Source organism: Meles meles, chromosome 5 (assembly GCF_922984935.1).
Source record: "Meles meles chromosome 5, mMelMel3.1 paternal haplotype, whole genome shotgun sequence".
Lineage (NCBI taxonomy): Eukaryota > Metazoa > Chordata > Mammalia > Carnivora > Mustelidae > Meles > Meles meles.
Window position 1 is genome coordinate 137,357,524 of NC_060070.1, and position 19,563 is coordinate 137,377,086.

At 44.4% G+C, this 19,563-nt stretch overlaps 1 protein-coding gene across 1 annotated transcript in view; it reads left to right on the forward strand.

The window, feature by feature from the left end:
• Positions 1 to 21: 21 nt before the first annotated feature.
• Positions 22 to 19,563, forward strand: part of LOC123941631 (N-acetyllactosaminide beta-1,6-N-acetylglucosaminyl-transferase-like) — a 36,890-nt gene continuing 17,348 nt past the window's right edge. The window contains exon 1 of the mRNA XM_046005023.1: positions 22 to 1,320. Within this exon, the coding sequence (XP_045860979.1) occupies positions 51 to 1,320 (1,270 nt within the window). The 5' untranslated portion in view covers positions 22 to 50. The remainder of the gene's footprint in view (positions 1,321 to 19,563) is intronic.

The window sequence follows — 19,563 nt, forward strand, 5'->3', positions numbered from 1 at the left end:
GAAAGTCCATTCCAGAACGCAATTTGCGATATCCGCCACTTGCATTTCGCATGCAAATGAGGAGGGCTTCCCGGAGGCGGGGCTGGGCTGGGCGAGCGCCCGGCCGGGCTGAGCGCGGCGCTGAGAGGCGCTCGGGATTCAGCACCACGGGGTCGGGTCGGAAGAGCCGAGCGCGCTCCGGCAGCATCTCCTCCCGCCCGCGCCGCCGCGGAGGATGGACGCCGCGCTGGGGCGGACAGTGCATCAGGACTGAAGGACGCCAGCCCTCGGGAGAGGCTTGTCGGAATTCAAGACCGGGAGGAGCGGTCGGTCCAACCTCTCCCCACTCGCGGTTTCGGGAACTGGTCATTTCTCAGTCCCTGGAGAGCGCGTCCTTCCCCGGGGAAGTGAAAATAATGAACTTTTGGAGGTATTGCTTTTTTGCTTTCACTGTCTTCAGTGCGCTCCTATTTGTGATACTTTATAACAGCCAGTTACACCTGCCGGCGAGGTTCGGGTCCCTGAATGGCTCCAGTCACAAGTACTTCGGAATTCACGCCTGTGGTTACGCCTTAGAAGATAAGGCTCCTTTTTTGTGGGGGAGGACCTTGCCCTCACCTTTGGGGAGCGTCCCGTGCAAGGACTACCTGACCCAGAATCACTACATCACCAGCCCGCTGTCGGAAGAGGAAGCTGCTTTCCCGTTGGCTTATGTCATGGTCATCCATAAGGACTTTGATACTTTCCAGAGGCTCTTCCGAGCTGTTTACATGCCCCAGAACGTCTACTGCGTTCACGTGGATGAAAAGGCCACCGTTGAATTCAAGGAGTCAGTAGAGCAGTTGCTGAGCTGTTTCCCAAATGCTTTCCTGGCCTCCAAGATGGAGCCTGTTGTCTACGGGGGGATCTCCAGGCTCCAGGCTGACCTGAACTGCCTCAAAGACCTCGCGGCATCCAAGGTGCCCTGGAAGTACGCCATCAACACGTGTGGGCAAGACTTCCCCCTGAAGACCAACAAGGAGATCATTCGGCATCTGAAAGGCTTTAAAGGGAAAAACATCACCCCGGGGGTGCTGCCCCCTGATCATGCCGTTGGACGGACTAAGTTCGTGCACCGGGAGCACATAGGCAAAGACGGCTCTTTTGTGAAAAATACTAATATTTTGAAAAGCTCACCTCCGCATCAGCTGACCATCTACTTTGGCACTGCCTATGTGGCCCTGACAAGAGAGTTTGTCAACTTTGTCTTCCATGACAAAAGGGCCATTGATCTTCTACACTGGTCGAAAGATACTTACAGCCCCGATGAACATTTCTGGGTGACACTTAATAGGATTCCAGGTATGTGCCAATGTCCATTCCAATTCTTTCTTATTCATAGACTGAGTTCACTAATATCCAGCACGCTTCTAGAGAACAGACTCCTTGGAGATTATTTGAAAAAAAAAGATTAATGCTCAGAAAACTATTAGTCTGTTTCCTTTTTTAATTTAAATTTTTTTTTTTTTTAATTTGACAGAGACACAGCAAGAGAGGGAACACAAGCAGGGGAGTGGGAGAGGGAGAAGTAGGCTCCCCGCAGAGCAGGGAGCTGGATGAGGGGCTCAATCCCAGGACTCTGGGATCATGACCTGAGCAGACGCTTAATGACTGAGACACCCAGGCACCTCAGTCTGGTTGTTTTTAGTGACCAGCTTAGTGCCAACTCTGTTGTCTTGTAACTGAGTGCAGTATAGTGATCTAAGAAGCATGAGAAGCTGCAGGAACTGTGGCAGAGCTGTCTTTAATCGTGTATCCTGTAGCTCAGTCGTGTGTGTGTGTGTGTGTGTGTGTGTGTGTGTGTGTGTGTTTAATTGAGGTATAATTGAAATATACTAGCTCAGCCTCGTGAATGGATGCTTTTCATCGTCCTTGATAAGCACAGATACAGCGTGTTGAAATCGATTTTTAATAAGCATCCTAGAATTTATGGCTTGAAATATGTATGTTCCTTTCAGACCATGTTACGCAGTATCCCATTCATCCTCAAAGTCATCACTCAAAGCCGCTGGGGCTGTTTTTGGAATCTGTGAATCTTCTTTGGAAGCTGATAAATTAGCTCTTCAGTTAAATGTCTCTAACCTAAGACCTGACCAAGTACCCAGATATCAACCGGCTTGGTTCAACAAGAACCGTCTGATGTTTTGTTGTCGAGGACAATGGGTAAAATGAACACAGAGGGGATCAACAGTCAGTGGGAGTTGATCCAAACTTAATTCTCAATTTCGAAGTCACAGATTATCGGAAATTCCACTTTGCAGTCTCTTGATTTCGTAGACTGTGTGTGAAGTCTTTTCCATTGTTTATGATCATTTGGAAAGGGATCTGAGGTCTGCCTGGCCACTGAAGGCTGAAAACGGCACCAGCTTCTCTCTTTGATTCGGGACTGAGTTTCTTCTCAAAATTCTGTTTTCTGTCTGTTGTCTGAGAACACCTGTGTGACCTGTAGCACCTGTTCCTGGTGATGTCCCAATAAACCAGTTTCCGCTGTTGTGACAGCCCAGCTGTGGCTGTCAGCCCTGTGTGAACAAGACCCTAATGCCTGCCGTATGTGAAAAAACTCCCTGCTTCTACATGGAGTCTTGGTATCATGGACACAGCTGAGAGCGGTTTGAAGCTACCTTCGTAGTTGAAAGTAGATTCATAGCAGTGACCCTTCTCTCAGTGACGCAGCATTCCTTAGAGCCACATTGGAGCGGTGGTCACAAAAGTCTACTCAGAAAGGGCAGAAAGAGGACAGGCAAGGTGACTGGGGACAGAGACCTTTTCTATCCTGTGGGCTACGAAATTGTCAGATCACAAAGACTTGTAGGAGCGGGAGTAAACACTTTACCAGAGTGTAGTGAGTGTTCATTCTTATTGTTTACGAAGTTTAGACACATGGCAGTATGCTATTGGTGGCCTCTCTAATACTGTTTTGGTTGATGGAGTTTGCTCCAATTGTGTGTTCTACATCATTTCTTTCAATTATAAGAAATAATCACTGTTATCCTCATACACAGAGGAAGAAAAAGAGGCTTAGAGAGATCGAAGTGACCTGCTTCTCTTCACCAAGCTTGTCCAAGCAAAGCCGGGGTCTAATCTTGGATCCGTATGACCTGAAGTTTGAGCTTGCACCAGAAGAGGAGGAAATAATCATTTCTCCTTTCCTGTATCTAAAGCAAATTCTCTGGGTGCCTGGGGTGGGGGCGGGCGGAGGGCTCAGTCCGTTAAGTGTCCAACTCTTGATTTCAGCTCAGGTCCCGATCTCAGAGCCCTGCATCAGGTTCCAAGCTCAGTGTGGCGTCTTTCTGTCCCCACTGCGCATTCGCACGCACTCAGGTGTGCTCTCCTAGAGTAATAAATAAAATCTTTTAAAAAAATAAATAAATAAAACAAATCTCTTGCAGAATCCCAGAAAGGGGGTAAGGTAAGGGTGGGGAGGTGGCAGGGAAGAACAGTGGAAGTAAGTTCTGCCTGACCACTTTAAGTGGGAATACAGTTAGCAGGAATATAGAGTGCTAGGGTTGCGTGTGTGTGTGTGTGTGTGTGTGTGTATGTGTGTACACAGTGAACCTCCACTGTGCTCTCTGGAGTCACGGGAAGTTGTCCTTGCCGAACGGATTGCCAACCCCACACAGCCTTCTGTGCCAGCTTCCTCCATCCCTATCTGGAACAGGCTTTGGTCTAGCTCTTCCCTCTGTGAGCCGGTGGAAATGGGAGATGTACTTTAGTTAATGTTCTTACTAAAGGCTGGTGAAGGCAGAAGCAAACAGGCTGAGACTTTGAACCTAGTGACTGTGAACATAATTAACGTGAAGTGTCTTGAGGACTTTGTCTTTACAATGAGTAGAAGTTTTCTTTCCTTTTTTTTTTAAGATTTTTTAAAAAAAGATTTTATTTATTTATTTGACAGAGAGAGCTAGGGAGAGCAGAAACACAAGCAGGGGGAGTGGGAGAGGGAGAAGCACGCTCCCCGCTGAGCAGGGAGCCCCATGCGGAGCTCGATCCCAGGACCTTGGCCAGATCATGAGCTGAGCCAAAGGCAGATGCCCAACGGCTGAGCCGCCCAGGCGCCCCAAGATTTTTTTTTTTTTAAAGATTTTATTTATTTATTTGACAGAGAGAGAGATCACAAGTAGGCAGAGAGGCAGGCAGAGAAAGAGGAGGAACAGTCTCCCTGCGGAGCAGAGAGCCCGATGCGGGGCTCGATCCCAGGACCCTGAGATCATGACCTGAGCCGAAGGCAGCGGCTTAATCCACTGAGCCACCCAGGCGCCCCCCAAGATTTTTTTTTTAAGTAAACTCTACGCCCAAGGTGGGGCTCCAACTTAGAACCCCGATATCAAGAGTCACATGCTCTACTGACTGAGCCACCCAGGCGCCCCACATATACTGTTTTTAAGTTTACCACAAAAATACACAGAAAAAGAAAAACGATCTTCATTTTAGGCACCCTGTTGTCTGTAAGTGAGAAACAAAGGACTCCTGGATATGTCCCGTATTTACATAGGTCATATGCAGATATTTAGGAAGCTAATTTTTAATTTAAATGCTTCAGTTTTTCTTCTTTGGAAGCATTTCATAATCTGGACCCAGACAATTTGGTGGAACAAAGTCTGCAGGGATCTTTGCCTCCCAGAACGCGACAATGGCGAGTGCAAGGAGCTCTCAGGTAGGTTAGTACAACACCTGCTGTTTCCTTGCTTGGAGCTTTCCCTTGGCTTTTCATTATCTTGAGATCAGGTTGAACTTCTTACTGGGACGTGACCTCCATGACCTGACTCCTCCCCCTTCCGCGTCCCTAACCCATCTCTCTACTTTCATTTTTTTTACTTGGTGCCTCAGACTTCATGTATCAGCAACTGCTTGGCCCTCCATACTTTGGTAATTTTCACTTAATCTGGGGGGAGAGAGTGGCTTTTTGTGATGTCCTCTCTCGGATGTCCCTCCGACCGTCTCTGTCTATCTCCAGTTCATCTTCTCTAATCCACCTGGGATGGCACCTCTTGAAGCCATCTCCAGTCACTCACCTCCCAGATGGGTGCTACTTCAGCTCTGGGTTCTCCTCTACTGGATGCCCCTGCTGCCAGCATTGGATTATCATCTCCCGCTAAGCACCTATCTCCTCTGCCCTACCCCCTCAGTGCTTGGGTTCCTGAAGGGTAAGGAATTGGATGATTGTCTTTGAAATAGGAGGACCGTCTGTGTCTTCCCCATCACTACCCCACCACCTACCATGGTGCCTGACTGGAGGGTTTGTAGCTGGATGGATGACTGTGGGCAGGTTGTAGGAGGGGCTAGATAGTTATTTGAGGCTTCAAAGGACTTGGAACTGTTGTCTGGGGTGGGGGGGGGGATTTTCCATAGTAAGGATTGGAGAAGCAGGAAGTAAAGATACTGCTTGGAGGTATCGTTCCACCTGAAGTCCTGCGAATGGTATCAGTAAAGGGAAAGATAACAGTATCAGAAAGACCTTGTAGAATGGGCAAGCCCCAGAGTTCCAGCTGGAAACTTAGTAGGGCAGAGTTCCTAAAAAACAACAACAACAACAAACAAACCTGGTTTCCAGGTAGGCACCCTGGACGGTTCGCACGGTCTCATCTGGTCCCAAGAGAGAGCACTGGTGCCCATCCAGTCCTGCTGGTAGGACCCTTCCTGGCTGTCTTTAATTTGATCTAGCTGCTGCTCAGCAATGGGATTAGGAGGGAAAAAAAGAAAGAAATAAAGAAAAAACACCTGAGTATAAGGAAATGAAAGGTTAGGAAAGACAACAATAGTAAGAAACTTGAAACATTTCTCCAGGTGTAGCTCCCGGCAAACGTAAACAGTGAGCCATTGAGGAGGTATGTGTTCTCCACGGAAAGGTTACCAGGCCCTTAAATCTGGGCAGGGCTGGATCAGTCCCAGTCCTTTTCAAAGTACGCATTGTGTGCTCTGTACATCAGCCTAAATTTAGAAGTTAGTTTCAAGAACCACAAAGGATGCATTCAGTCATGCCGATTGTACCAATGACTGAGAATTAGAAACATTGATGGCCTCGTGTAAGTAGTCCTGTCTCCATGAATGTCATAGAACAGTCAGGTCTACCAGAAAGCTGAGAGAGAGAGAGAGAGAGAGAGAGAGAGAGAGAGAGAGAGAGTCTGTCTGTGTGTGTGGGTGGGTGGGTGGCCAGAGGACATCCCACAGAAACTTCCATGGGTTCTTATCCATTTAACGGAATTTTAAAATGATAACCACTTTAGGGGCACCTGGGTGGCTAAGCATCTAGCTCTTGGTATTGGCTCAGGTCATGATCTTAGGGTCATGAGATCGAGCCCCGTGTCAGGCTGGGCATAGAGTCCGCTTAAGATTCTCTCCCTCTCCTTCTGTGCACCCCACTCCTCCCCACCATGAATGCACGCTCTTTCTCTCTCTCTCAAAAAAATTAAATAAAGCGGTGCCTGGGTGGCTCAGTGGGTTAAGCCTCTGCCTTTGGCTCAGGTCATGATCCCAGGGTCCTGGGATCGAGCCCCGCATCGGGCTTTCTGCTCAGCAAGGAGCCTGCTTCCTCCTTTCTCTCCGCCTGCCTCTCTACGGACTTGTGATCTCTGTCAAATAAATAAATAAAATCTTTTAAAAAAAACTAAATAAAAAAATAAAATGATACCACTTTTGTATAGCCAGATAATACAAAATACACATAATAAGTTTGGACATGATTTTTAAAATATTATATCAGTGGTTTGGGCCTTTGGGCCTCTTTTTCTTCCATTACAAAAGGGCTCAAGGCTCTTCTCGGGCCAGGAATTTGGGGAAGATTTATAGTTTACAATTCATCATGGCTCTCCGGTACCCTAGCTGATGCGTTTATATCATAAAATGGTGAGCTCCTGGTAGGGAAACCTTAGGCAGGTTGCCTACTATTTGCATAATTAAGATCCGCTGAAGCCGTAGGCAGTTTGAGGGCTCATTTATGTTGCTGGAAGCCATTGGTTGTGCTGTAAAGTTTGGAACATCTTCACTGGAGAATCTATGCCCAAACATTCTTTGCTCCCCATCCCTGTGAAGGAGATAGACCGGACACACTGCTCTTAATTAGCTTTTAATTCCTAATCTCTAGAACAACATTATGCAAGACAGAAGATATTGGATTAAAGTATATATAAAGATGTAATTAAATATAAATACCATAATGATTGGTAAATATTCACTGAGCTTAACATGGCTTGAATTCTGGCGGAAAGGATTAATGTAGCTACGATTTCAGAACTCGCAAGACCATTTGTCCAACATTCCTTCAACCTGCCATCACTGTCTACCGATTGTATAAGACAAGTATTTTCTAGAAGCCATAGTTGCCTTTTTTTTAAGCAAAAACACAATAGTGCATTTCAATGATTCCTTAAGTAACACCATAAATTATTTTGCATGTCAAAGCCCTAATAGATGTATAATTGATGTCAAAATTGTCTCTGTAACATCAGTATCTCTACACTAGCATTCTGAACCATAACAACAGCATCTTCTTCCATCTGCCTTTGAGTGAGTGCACATGATACTTACAAAAAGGACTTGGGAGTCAGGCCAAAAAAGTTGAAGTCCTGACTCCTATTATTTGCTAATTATGTGATATTGGCCTTAGTGTGTGCTGACCCTCAGTTTACCCATCTGCGATGATGGGAATAATAAATAGCACTTAGTTCCCAGAGAAGTTAAAAGTATTAAGGAAGATCATGTGTATAGTGCAGTGTGATTCTCGGACGGAGCCCCAAAATCTTCTGTAAGGCCTGGTGAAGCAGAATACTGCCCCCTGCCCCGAGTTTCTGATGGAGCAGGTCTGGAGCAAGCCCCAGAATCTGTATTTCTAACAAGTTCCCAGGGGATCCTGATGCTTCTTGTCTAGGAAGCACACTTTGAGAACCACTGCTCTAGACTCTTTTATGGAGACTGGCCCATTTATAGATCTGTAGCAAGTGTTGGTTGTGTTGATTTCCTCCAGACTCTCTCCTTGATTGAGAAAAAAGACAGCCACCAGGACAAAGGGAAGTGAGAGTGTATAAGGAAAAGCTGGACGGTGTTGGTTACATGTAGAGGATGTTTTAGAGGTGGTGTCCAAAGGACTAGTGGAAAAATACTATTGAGCAAATACCTTCAGGGCTCAGGAATGAGACAAACCTGCTGATGAATTTTAGCTTTGTCCCTATTAACTTGGTGATCGTGGGTAACTCTGACCTCAGACTCCTCATCTGTACCATCCGGATTAACACAGCTACTTAATAAGTTGTTCTGAGGAGGGCACCTGGCTGGCCAAGTTGGTTGAGTATGGGACTCCTGATCTTAGGGTCATGAGTTCGAGCCCCATGATGGGTGCAGGGATTACTTAAATAAGGCTTACCCAAAAATTTTTTTAAAAATCAAGTTCTGAGAATTAAAGGAAAACGTTGAGTGTAAAGTGACAGGATAAGTGTTTATCTACTTAGTAATATGAATATACATAAAGAAAACCTTAAGGTGACCTCGAATTCCTAAACTAACGAGATCCTCAAGGTGTTAAATAAAATTAATTTAAATAGCTTTTTACAAAAGAATATGTACTCTATGACTCCACCACCATGTACAACTGGATATAGATTTACCCAAAGAGAACCAGGAGGAGGGGTGCCTGGGTGGCTCCGTGGTTAAGCATCTGCCTTTGGCTCAGGTCATGATCCCAGGGGACCTGGGATCGAGCCCCACATGGAGCTGCCTGCTGGGTGGGAAGCCTGCTTCTCCTTTACTCCCTCTGCTTGTGTTCGCCCTCTCAGCTGTATCTCTGTCAAATAAATAAAATCTTAAAAAAAGAAAGAAAGAAAGAAAGAAAGAAAGAAAGAAAACCGGGAGGAAGTATAGGAAAATGTAAGCAGTTGCACATGTTGGGGTGGGCACTTTGTCATTTTAACTTCCCTTAATGTAATCGGTGCAAATTTTTGAAACCACTAAAACAGCTCCCATCGGCCTCACACGAATATTGCTAAGTGTGTATTATCCTTGAGAAGCGTTTCCTTAAAAATCAAAGGATGTCAGTAGTGTCTTTAGGACTGTATTCTTGTGGTCACCTCAGGTGAAAGGAACAGGAATTGGGATTCATAGGTCGTTTCGTTTTCTGAAATCGCACCATGCACCAGAAGGGACTTACGTGGTATTTGTTTAGAACATAGTATAATTTCTCAGAAAAGGAAATTAGCACAGCCAGGACCCAAAAGAAGCGAGAGCTTTTTCACAAGCATTCTATACAGGTTTTTGCTGGCGTAGCCACATCCTTCCCATTTTGGGTGTTCAACTTCCTCAAAGTTAAAACAAACGCTGCCCCTCCTAGATACTTACACAGGGATCATTTATAAACCCTAATACGAAATTCACCGACTCGCAGCACCATAACCCTCTTGGGCCCACCAACCAGTTTCCGCAGCTACCAACATACTATACACGCTCAAAGCCAGAAAACAAAAATTTATGAAAAATCATTGAATAGACTGTATCATTCTCAGACGTGAGTTGCTTCTTCTTATCAAAGAAAATCTAAAATTGCAATAGTCCAGGCTAGGGCTTTCTGTGTATCCCATGATAATGATTTGCTGAAAAGTGAAAATCTTTTTATCCAACCTAAACTTTTTAAAAGGATAAATCAACCAGACTGTGTTTTCTTTTTCCCCCTTTTTTTCCCCCAATGGACAAAGCGGAGTCTACAAACTCTTTAAGCCTTAGAAAGCAAGAGTCAGAATAATGCTTGTTAACATTTCCCTTCTCTTGGCCTTCGTCTTCATGCCGGGAAAATGGGAGGAGGTACACCCTTACACCTGCAATGTTTTAGAGATACTTTTGTTCATCTCTTGTTGCTACCAAATAGCCACTTCCTCGATTTAGGGGAAAGAAAAAAAAAGGACAGACAGTCTTCCTGTTTTATGAACCGCTGTGTGTTTGTGGAAACGACACAGGGATACTTCGCTTTCAGCTACGTGTAAATGTATTTACCATGACCACTGGTTCTCGCGGAGCCTTCTCTGGTGGCATCAGGCATCTTGTTAATATCTCAGATTTCATCTGAGATTCCCCGGGTTTCGAGCTTCCAAGCTTGGCACGAGGCTCCTGTCATCTTGCAGGACTGTGCGGAGAGACCAGTTTTGACGCTGGCATCCCAGCCTCCTCAGTAGGCCGCTGGTCTGACACGGGGTGAGTTTACTTTTACCGACCGGAGCCTCAGTTCATTTTTGGTTTTGGGACATTAGAGAAAGTTTGGAAGGTATTTGGGAATTTATTAAAAAGTGAGATTTGTGTATTGGGCGTTTCTGGTTCAATTTCCCTTCCTAATATATAAATAGGTAGAGTAATGCATTTCACCGCAGTGGCCCTGACTGGCTAGTAGTTTTCAAAGATGTTTGTGAAAGAGCCAGAAGAATCTTGGGGTGCCTCTGTGGGTGAGCGTTTTGGATGACCCCAGAGGACACTCTAGAATTAGAACAGCAGGGGCGTCTGGCTGGCTCAGTTGATTGAGCATCTCACTCTTGATTTCGGCTCAGGTCATCATCTTGGGGGCATGGGACGAGTCCTAGGTCAGGCTCCCAGCCTGGTGGGGAGTCTGCTTGAGATTCTCTCTCACCCTCTCCCTCTGCCTCTCTCACTCTCTCACCCTTGCTCTCTAAAATAAATGAGTAAATCTTAAAAAAAAAAATTAGAGCAAATTTTTGGACTTTGAGGTTTTTTTTTTAAGATTTTATTTATCTATTTGACAGAGAGAGATCACAAGCGGGCAGAGAGGCAGGCAGAGAGAGAGGGGGAAGCAGGCTCCCCAATGAGCTGAGAGCCTGATGCAGGGCTCAATCCCAGGACCCCGAGATCATGACCTGAGCCGAAGGCAGAGGCTTAACCCACTGAGCCACCCAGGTGCCCCTTGGACTTTGAGTTTTTTAAACACTACACGCTGCACATCTAATACTAAATAAATGGATAGTAAGTGCTATGAGCATGGTGTGAACGTTTTATTTTCCTTTTTATAAGTTCTTCAAACTCCAGCCACTGGACCGCATAAGAAGGGCCAATGACCTAGATATGCACACTGCAAAATTATCTTCTAACCTCTGTTCTAGCCTCTGTCTTTGATTAGCTCTGTGACCCTAGGTAAGTCATGTAACTTCTCTGGGCCTTGGGTTCCTCCTCAGTAAAATGAAGGAAGTGGGCTGGGTGATCTAAAAATGTTCTCCTGCATTATTTTGCTTTAACTCTGGAGCATGCAGTGGAAGGAGCAAAAATTTTACTCATTCATTTACCTGCTGGCTGACCTCGTGCAGGTAACCTGCCCTGTGTGGGCTTCCGTTGACTCATCTATAAAATGGAGACAAGGGTGCCTGGGTGGCTCAGTGGGTTAAGCCTCTGCTTTCAACTCGGGTCATGATCTCAGGTCCTGGGATTGAGTCCCGCATCCAGCTCTCTGCTTGGCAAGGAGCATGCTTCCTCCTCTCTCTCTCTGTGTGCCTCTCTGCCTACTTGTGATCTTTATCTGTCAAATAAAATCTTTTTTAAAAAAATGGAGAGACAATGCCAGCAATTTATAAGATGATAGGGTCCTCCCCCGCTCAGCTTTTGTTGATTCTATGACCATTTCCATTCTTCCCCCATTCCCAGTATAGAATTACTGGAACAATGGCCTCTGGGCAATGAATTTCTTTTCTCTCCTTGTTACAGTCACTATGTCTGTGTTTAGATGCCAACCGCAACTCCTGCCACGACTTCTTAAAACTCGGGCCAGTCATCATAGGCAGTGGGTGGAAGTGATTTTTGTGCTGTAAAATTCAAACCAAATGAGGATGTTAGTTGCTGAGTACTAACACATTATCCCCATTTGCCTGGCTGTCTTAATATAGCACATTTCTCCTTGTTTCCGGAGTGTATTTTCTGGGCACGCCCATAAATACTGAGCTCAAGGGAGGCCAGTGTGATACGTCACCATGGGGGAGGGAAGGAGGCCTTCTGGAGCCAGACTACTTGGCTTCAAATGCAGTTTTGCAGATTCCTAGTGTATACAATTTGAGGCAAATGATGTAATGACTCTGAATCTTGGTTTCGGTATTTGTAGAGTGGGGACGATAATAGTTCCTAATCTTGTAAGTGAATTACACGTAGTAAGACATTTTCAAATGCCAAAAGTGGTGTCTGGTGCCTGATAAGTAGTAATGACTATTAGATTTTTGTTTTTGTTTTTTTATTCCACCCAATTGTCCTCAGTAAGAGACAACAGGTGCTGGAAAAACACAATTTTTCCATGACGTGAAGGCTTCTGAGATCACTACAAAGGATCTGGAAGATGTTCTAGAACTCTGACGAAATCAGTTTGAGTTTCTCCCTCCCCCCAGCTTCCAGTACTACTCGCCTGTGTGGGGAACATGAGAGGAACAGAGTAACTGACCATATAACACTGGTTAGTGAGAGTATTTGTCTCACGGGCATCGTTTGTGGGTGCGTAAGCTCATGCTTCAGTATGAGGACACACAGGTGACCAACAGCAGTCCTACCTCAATGTTGACATCTTGACTCTTGAGGATACCTGCAATCTCCAGATAATCTGAATCTCCTCTCTCTGCACCAGCTGGGGGAAAAAAAATGCAGTATTGTTTCCAGCAGAATGAGGGGCACCTGAACCAGGATGAAACAGAGTGTCTCAGGAAGGGGCTTCTGGTCCATCCACTGTGTCCCAAGAAGGGTATGGGGAGTGAGGAGTGCGCCAGATGAAACAGACACGGCCTCATTTACCCTCAGAGTCCTCCAGTGGGCCACATGGAATTGAGAACTGTGGCAGAAGGTTGGGGCACCTGGGTGGCTCTGTGGGTTAAAGCCTCTGCCTTCGGTTCGGGTCATGATCCCAGGGTGCTGGGATCGAGCTCTGTGTCAGGCTTTCTGCTTGACAGGGAGCCTGCTTCCCCCTCTCTCTCCGCCTGCCTCTCTGCCTACTTGTGATCTCTCTCTCTGTCAAATAAATAAATAAAATCTTAAAAAAAAAAAAAAAGAACTGTGGGACATGGAGGAATGGGGGCCCCCTTCCCTCAAAGGGGAGGGGGCTCAAATCATGTCTTCTTCTAGCTCGTGATGGGGAACATCCCTTCAATTCTTCAAACTTCATTTCCTCGGCTGAGGAATGATAGCGCTAATCTGACGGCAGTGATGGGAAAGGAGGCACGTGTTGTGAGAAGTGAATCATGTGGTCACTCTTAACTGTACCGTGACTCTATAACTAGTAACTTAACTCCAGCCAGAACTCTGAAGCCCGTAATGCCACTGACTCACAGAAGGTGCTCCCTGAATGTGGTTTTGGGGGTAAATTCTGTTTTTGTTTTAAGTGGACCATACTAGAAGCAGCAAAAACTTGGAACGGGCTGCTTCAAGAACAAAAGGACTGTGAAGTGGAACGGGTAATTTCCTTCTGGAGCTGGCGATACATATTCCCATCACTTAGGTTTAAAGAAACCAAGCCCAGGAAGGTGAAGTGATTGTCTGGGACATGAAGATGGGATTTCTTTCTTTCTTTTTTTTTTTGTTTGTTTTTTTTTAAGATTTTTTTTATTTGTTTGAGAGAGAGAGCACAGAGGGAGAGAGAGAGAAGCAGACTCTCCACTGAGCAGAGAGCCCAATGCAGGGCTCAGTCCCAGGACCCTGAGATCATGACCTGAGCTGAAGGCATACATTTAACCCACTGAGCCACCCAGGCGCCCCGAAGATGGGACTGCTAAGTCATAATTCATTAGTCTGTGTATTGAGTGCTTCTCATCGTTTCTTTCTGAAATACTCTAGATTTTGGAGCAAAAGAGCAGTAACATTTTGTTATGTATGTTATCTAATACTGAAAGTTAAGTCTTAATGATGCGACCTTATAAATGTGTTCCAAAATTATCAAAAAAGGTAATGAATAGTCATATTTGTCAAATGAAAATCTCTATTGGTCTACTACAAAAGGGAACTTTTCAATGTATCCGTTTACCATGAAGGAGACCCATTCTGTTACACAATATTGTTGAATTTGAAGAAGCTTCCTTTTTTATTTTTAAATTCGTAGGCACCTTTTGGTATCCGGTCCCATGTATTCTGATAGTTACATCACGTCATGGGTCCATTACCACATTGGCAGACTCTGACCTGTTCTCTGCCCTATGGTTTTGCCATATGGCAAATGTCATAAAATGGAATCCTAGAATATGTCACCTTTAGGGTCTGGAAAAGCAGCTTCTTATTCAGCCTTTTAAAAAAATCTTAATAAATTTTGTGTGTTCCAAGGTGAATAGTTTGGAGTACAAACTGCAACAATGGTGAATGGTTTCTTACAGACCTTCTGGCACCATAATAGCTGTTGATAACTGGTTCCATTTGGCAGACTTTCCCCATATTATTTATTTATTGTTTTCCATGAATAATAGAATCAGTTGGATCTCTTATTATTAAAAAAAAAAAAGCATGGTCATTTTTAGTAATATTATTCCCTGGGGTAAATCAACTAAAAGTAAATACAATATGTAATTATATCATTACTAAGCTTCAGTTTGGTAAGCTTCTGTTAGCTTTGACTTGACAATATCTGTGATTCAGAATACTGACAGTCCCCGACTTAGGATGGTTCTGGTTCTACTTGCTGTTTTTCAACGTTAGGGTGGTGCGAATGTAATTCTCATCGGGTAGAAACTGCACTTTGAATTTTAATCTTTTCCCGGGCTAGTGATACACTGTCCCCTGTTGTGGGTGTCAGCGGCAAACTGCAGCTCTGGGTCAGCCCCCTCCGATGGCAAGGGCCCACAGCTGATGGACCGACAAATTCTGTATACAGACAGCCGTTCTGTTTTTCACTTTCAGTACAGTGTTCAGTCAATTACACGAGATAGTCAACACCATATATTATCAAATAGGTTTTGTGTTAGACGGTATTGCCCAGCCAGAGGCAATATGGGTGTTCTGAGCATATTTAAGGTAGGCTAGACTTAAGCATTGATGTTCAGTAGTTTAGGTGTCTTAAATGTATTTTTAATTTGATATTTTCAGTTTACAATGAGTTTATTGGGACTTAACCCCACTGTAAGTCAAGGAAGATCTGTAAATCATAGGAATATCATGGGCTTAATTGGAAGAATAAGAGTAACAAAAACTGTATTTCACTTTTCTTCCAGTAACATGTGACAGATTCACAAAACTTCCATTGTGAGTCTTTTCAGTCAGTCATATGAGAGCATCATAATGAGCACCTCACAACCTCCCGGTATTATCTCTTAACAGAACTCATCTGGGGGTCACCTAGCCAGTTCAGTCCATAGACGGCGTGACTCTTAACCTCAGGGTTGGACGTTCAAGCCCCACATTGGGAGTGGAGCCTACTTAACAAACAAACAAAAACTCATACAGAAGAAGATTTGTCTAAATTTTTGGGTGCCTTGAGAGTTTATCCTTTACTACAAATGAAATGTATTAGTCATTGGTCTTGTATTTAGTCCATAATTCAGAGTTTCTAAAATACTGAAATAACTATCATACAAATGAGAACACCCATGTCAAGTACTTCAGAGCGAGGGCCTTGAAACCTGAGAGCTGGAGACTCAAAACTAGCCCCGTGATCCCAAGGATGACCCAGGGCAGGGGTAGAGGGACCAGGGCAAGGAAGTGATGGGGCCAACGTTTCTTTGAAGTCTCAAGTTTTATTTTACAAATTTATAAAAATATCACATTCTTACACATCTGTAACTTTATTAAACTGTTTACTGAAAATACTCCCTAAACATAAGCATAAACCTTGGACTTGATCACTGAATTTTCAGCTGATCTTACTTGACTTGCACAAGAAAACAATTACTGCTAATTCTCCAGGAAACCGCTCTAGTCGCTTCCAAGAGTGACAACCATCCCCAACCCCCCAAATTATTTATGCCTGTCTTTGTGTTGCTATGTGACTTGTAATTGTAGCCCAGTGCTTTTCATCCAAATGTTCAGGTTCAAGAGATGTTTCCAGAAGAAATGCTAGGCCTACCTCGTGGCTTTGTGTATTTCTAAAAACTGCTACAAACCCCACGGGGTTGAGGGTGGGGGAAGAAAGATAGAGGATGGTGGGTGGGGGGTGCCCACATACCAGGGGTGCATCCCAAGACTCTCTCTCCAGTGTTCTTCTCTTTTGAAAGTTTGGATGTTTCTCATATTTGTAGAAGAAGATTGTAAACAGAAGAACTACTTCTCTCCGGTTCTGTATAAAAGATTGCTTGCTATAGATGGGCACTTAGTTCCCAGAATTAGCAACCTTTTATGTACCCCAGTACATGTAGCAACAAATGGAACTTACCACTGACCTTTAACTCTTCGGACCTGTCTTGAGTTGAAAATAGGATTAAAATTAGACAAGAGTCCTAAGCAGGTATGGTTTTTTTGTCTGGCTGCTTTTCCGTGGAATTGGAGGGAATGTTTTAAACTTGTGGATGAATTCTTGATTTACTTCCAACTGGGTGTAGCCTGGTGCCTTGTTTTGAAGATGAAGCAGGCACTGTGTACTGGGCAAGATGAAAATTCGTCTAATGGATTTGCTAAGAACCTTCTCCCAGACAACCAACGAGGTAGCGCAGGGCATGCAGTGTTCTGTTTCCTCCAACAGGGAATGATCCTGACATGAAATCCTTTACCGCGTAATGGAATGAGAAGGGGAAATCAGTCTGGTACATGCTTTTATTTGAAACAGTCACGTAAAATCTAGGAAATGCCCCTTGAAAGGCAAATACTTAATTGAAGCTGGAAATAAACACATCTAAACAAATAGATCACAGAGAAAATTAGAGTATGTCATGTTCACATGCTGCAAATAACAACAGAATCTCCCGTTTCTAGAATCTGTAAAAACTTAAGTCCTAAGGAAACTGTTTTCGAATTGATACGCCTATGAAAGTGGTAAACTTATATGTAAGGAATGCCCAGATACATTTAGAGGAACCCAACCCATCTCTCTCTCTCTCTCTCTCTCTTTTTTTTTTTTTTTTTTTGGAGAGAGAACGAGCATACACATGAGCAGGGGAGGAGGGGGTTGCAGAGAGAGAGAGAGAATCTTAAGCAGACTCCACACTCAGCAGCACAGAGCCCGTCACAGGGCTTGACCTCATGACCTTGAGATCATGACCTGAGCTGAAATCAAGAGTCAGACACTTAATGAACTGAGCCACCAGATGCCCCAACAACCCATGTATCTCAACGGTAAAAGCCACCTGTGAGAGGTTATTTGCAATCTATATCCAGTATAGGTTAGTCACCTAGTTAATAGCTATGTTGAAATCTTAAGGGGGCATGGAAGTAATTATTTCTATAAGAAGATGCTTTATGAAATAATGTTTTCTTTTTTTCCTAATTTTTTTCAATTGTGGTATAGTTAACATATGTGATATCTTAATTTCAGGTGTGCATTATAGTGATTCAACACTTCCGTATAGCACCCTGTCATGATGGGTGCCCTCCTCAATCCCCATCACCTGTTTCACCCATCCCACCCCACCTCCCCTCCAGTAACCATTGGTTGGTTCTCTATAGTTAAAATGTCTGTTTCTTGGCTTGTCTCTCTCTCTCTCTCTCTCTCTTTTTTTTTTTTGGCCCATTTTTTTGTTTCTTAAATTCCACATATGAGTGAAATCATACAGTATTTATCTTTCTCTGATTGACTTATTTCACTTAGCATAATACCCTCTAGCTCCATCCACATTGTTGCCAATGACAAGATTTTATTCTTTTTTATGGCTGAGTAATATTCCATTGTATATGTATGCCATATCTTCTTTGTCCATCTTTTGTTGATGGGCACTTGGGGTGCTTCCATAATTTGGCTATCGTGAATAACACTGCTAGAAACATCAGGATGCATAAATTAGCATTTTTATGGGTTTGGGGTAAATACCCAGTAGCACGATTACTGGATTGTAGAGTAGTTCTGTTTTTTTTTTTTAATTTTTGAGGAACCTCCATACTGTTCTCCACAGTGACTACACCAGTTTGCATTCAAGTTTCATGTTTGTTCTTCATACTATTATGCATTATTTGAATCCATTCCAATAACCAGAGTTCAATTTTTCACATATTATAGACTAATACTTTTAGGAAGAGAAAAAGGAAAGAGTCCCAAGGCAAATGTGCCACCTTGCTTGACAACGCTTAATTTTGGGGAGTTGGAAAATAAACAACTGGTCTCTCTGTACTTTTCTTGTGCTTTTAAAATCTCTAAAATTTAAAATTGCTTTATTTGGTGAAAAAATAAAATCTCTCCTTAAGAGGCACAAGGCTTGGTGTCTGAGAAGCCAAAAAGTATTATCCCTGGGAAGGGATGGTTCCATAAAATATTCTGTAAGAACAGGTGTTCTCAGCCCTGGCTACACAGTAATATAATATACGAGCACTTTGAAACGCAGCTGTATCTGGGCCTCACCGCTGACCAGTAACAATGGAAGACCAATTCAGGAATTCCCCAAAGGGTGGCAGGACAGCCCGGTGTGTGTGGGCAGTGATGCATGAAGGATGAGGTCTGGAAACCAAGTACTACACGCTCGCTGTGCATTGATCCAGGCCAGGTAAACAAGATGAATGAGTAAAGTATGTAGGGGTCATAGGAGCTGGAGAGTTCCTGGCTTCTTAAAGCCCAATAAGTTGTTGTCAAGGGACGCTGGCAGTCCTAACCTCCATGGGGAACCTTCTGGTTCCTTTTCAGTGTTCAGCCCCCACTTCTCTGAGGGTTGAAACAAACAGGCCTGTGATCAGAGTGGCTTATGAGCTGCCCGTCTGCTGTTCACAGCCTGAGGACAAGATCGCAAGGATCCTTATGCCGTCATGGTCAGTATCTTGGTACCTTCCTGGCCAGAATGTGAACTCGAGCAGCGAACTGCCGGTCGCAGCCAGGGTTTCTGTTCTGAGGGGCTCACTGGGCCCAGCTGCTTGATTGGTGACAGTCTGAAGCCAAACATTAAAAATGGCAGTTGAGGGTCAAGCTTTGGAGGGAGGAGATAAATGTTTTAAACTGGGTCCAGGGAAGCAGAAGCAGCCATGTAAAAGGAACAGTGGTGTGAGGAGTGGGAAGTCTGGTAAGAGGCAGAATGGGCACCTGTGGGAGAGGTTGGGGATGTCGGCGAGTCTGACTTTGCTTTCATGTGTTGGGGGATGAGTGGTTGGTGGGTAAGCATCTCAGCATGGCTTGAAGAAACAGACATGGGCAGACAGTTCAAAGTAATCCTGCACCACCCCCCATACAGGAGGTAAACAAGGTCAACGGTGATCATAGAAAAAGGCATCTAGTGGTATTGCCAATAAAGTGGACAGATTGGAGGCCCTCAAAATAGTCTTGGCGAGAGATGGGAAGCCCCTGAGTTAGGACAGTGCCTGCAAAAGGAAGCAGCACCATTCTAAGCCAGGGAGGGTTTGTACAACCAGGAACCACCGGCAGACTGGAAACCAGTTGGGAGCTCCCCTACTGCACAAAATGGCAAAAGTCTCAGCTGGAAGGGAGTAATTAGTGGATTTGGGTTCATTGCGAAGGGAAGGATTTTGAAAGCTGTCGTGGTTTAGGGGAGG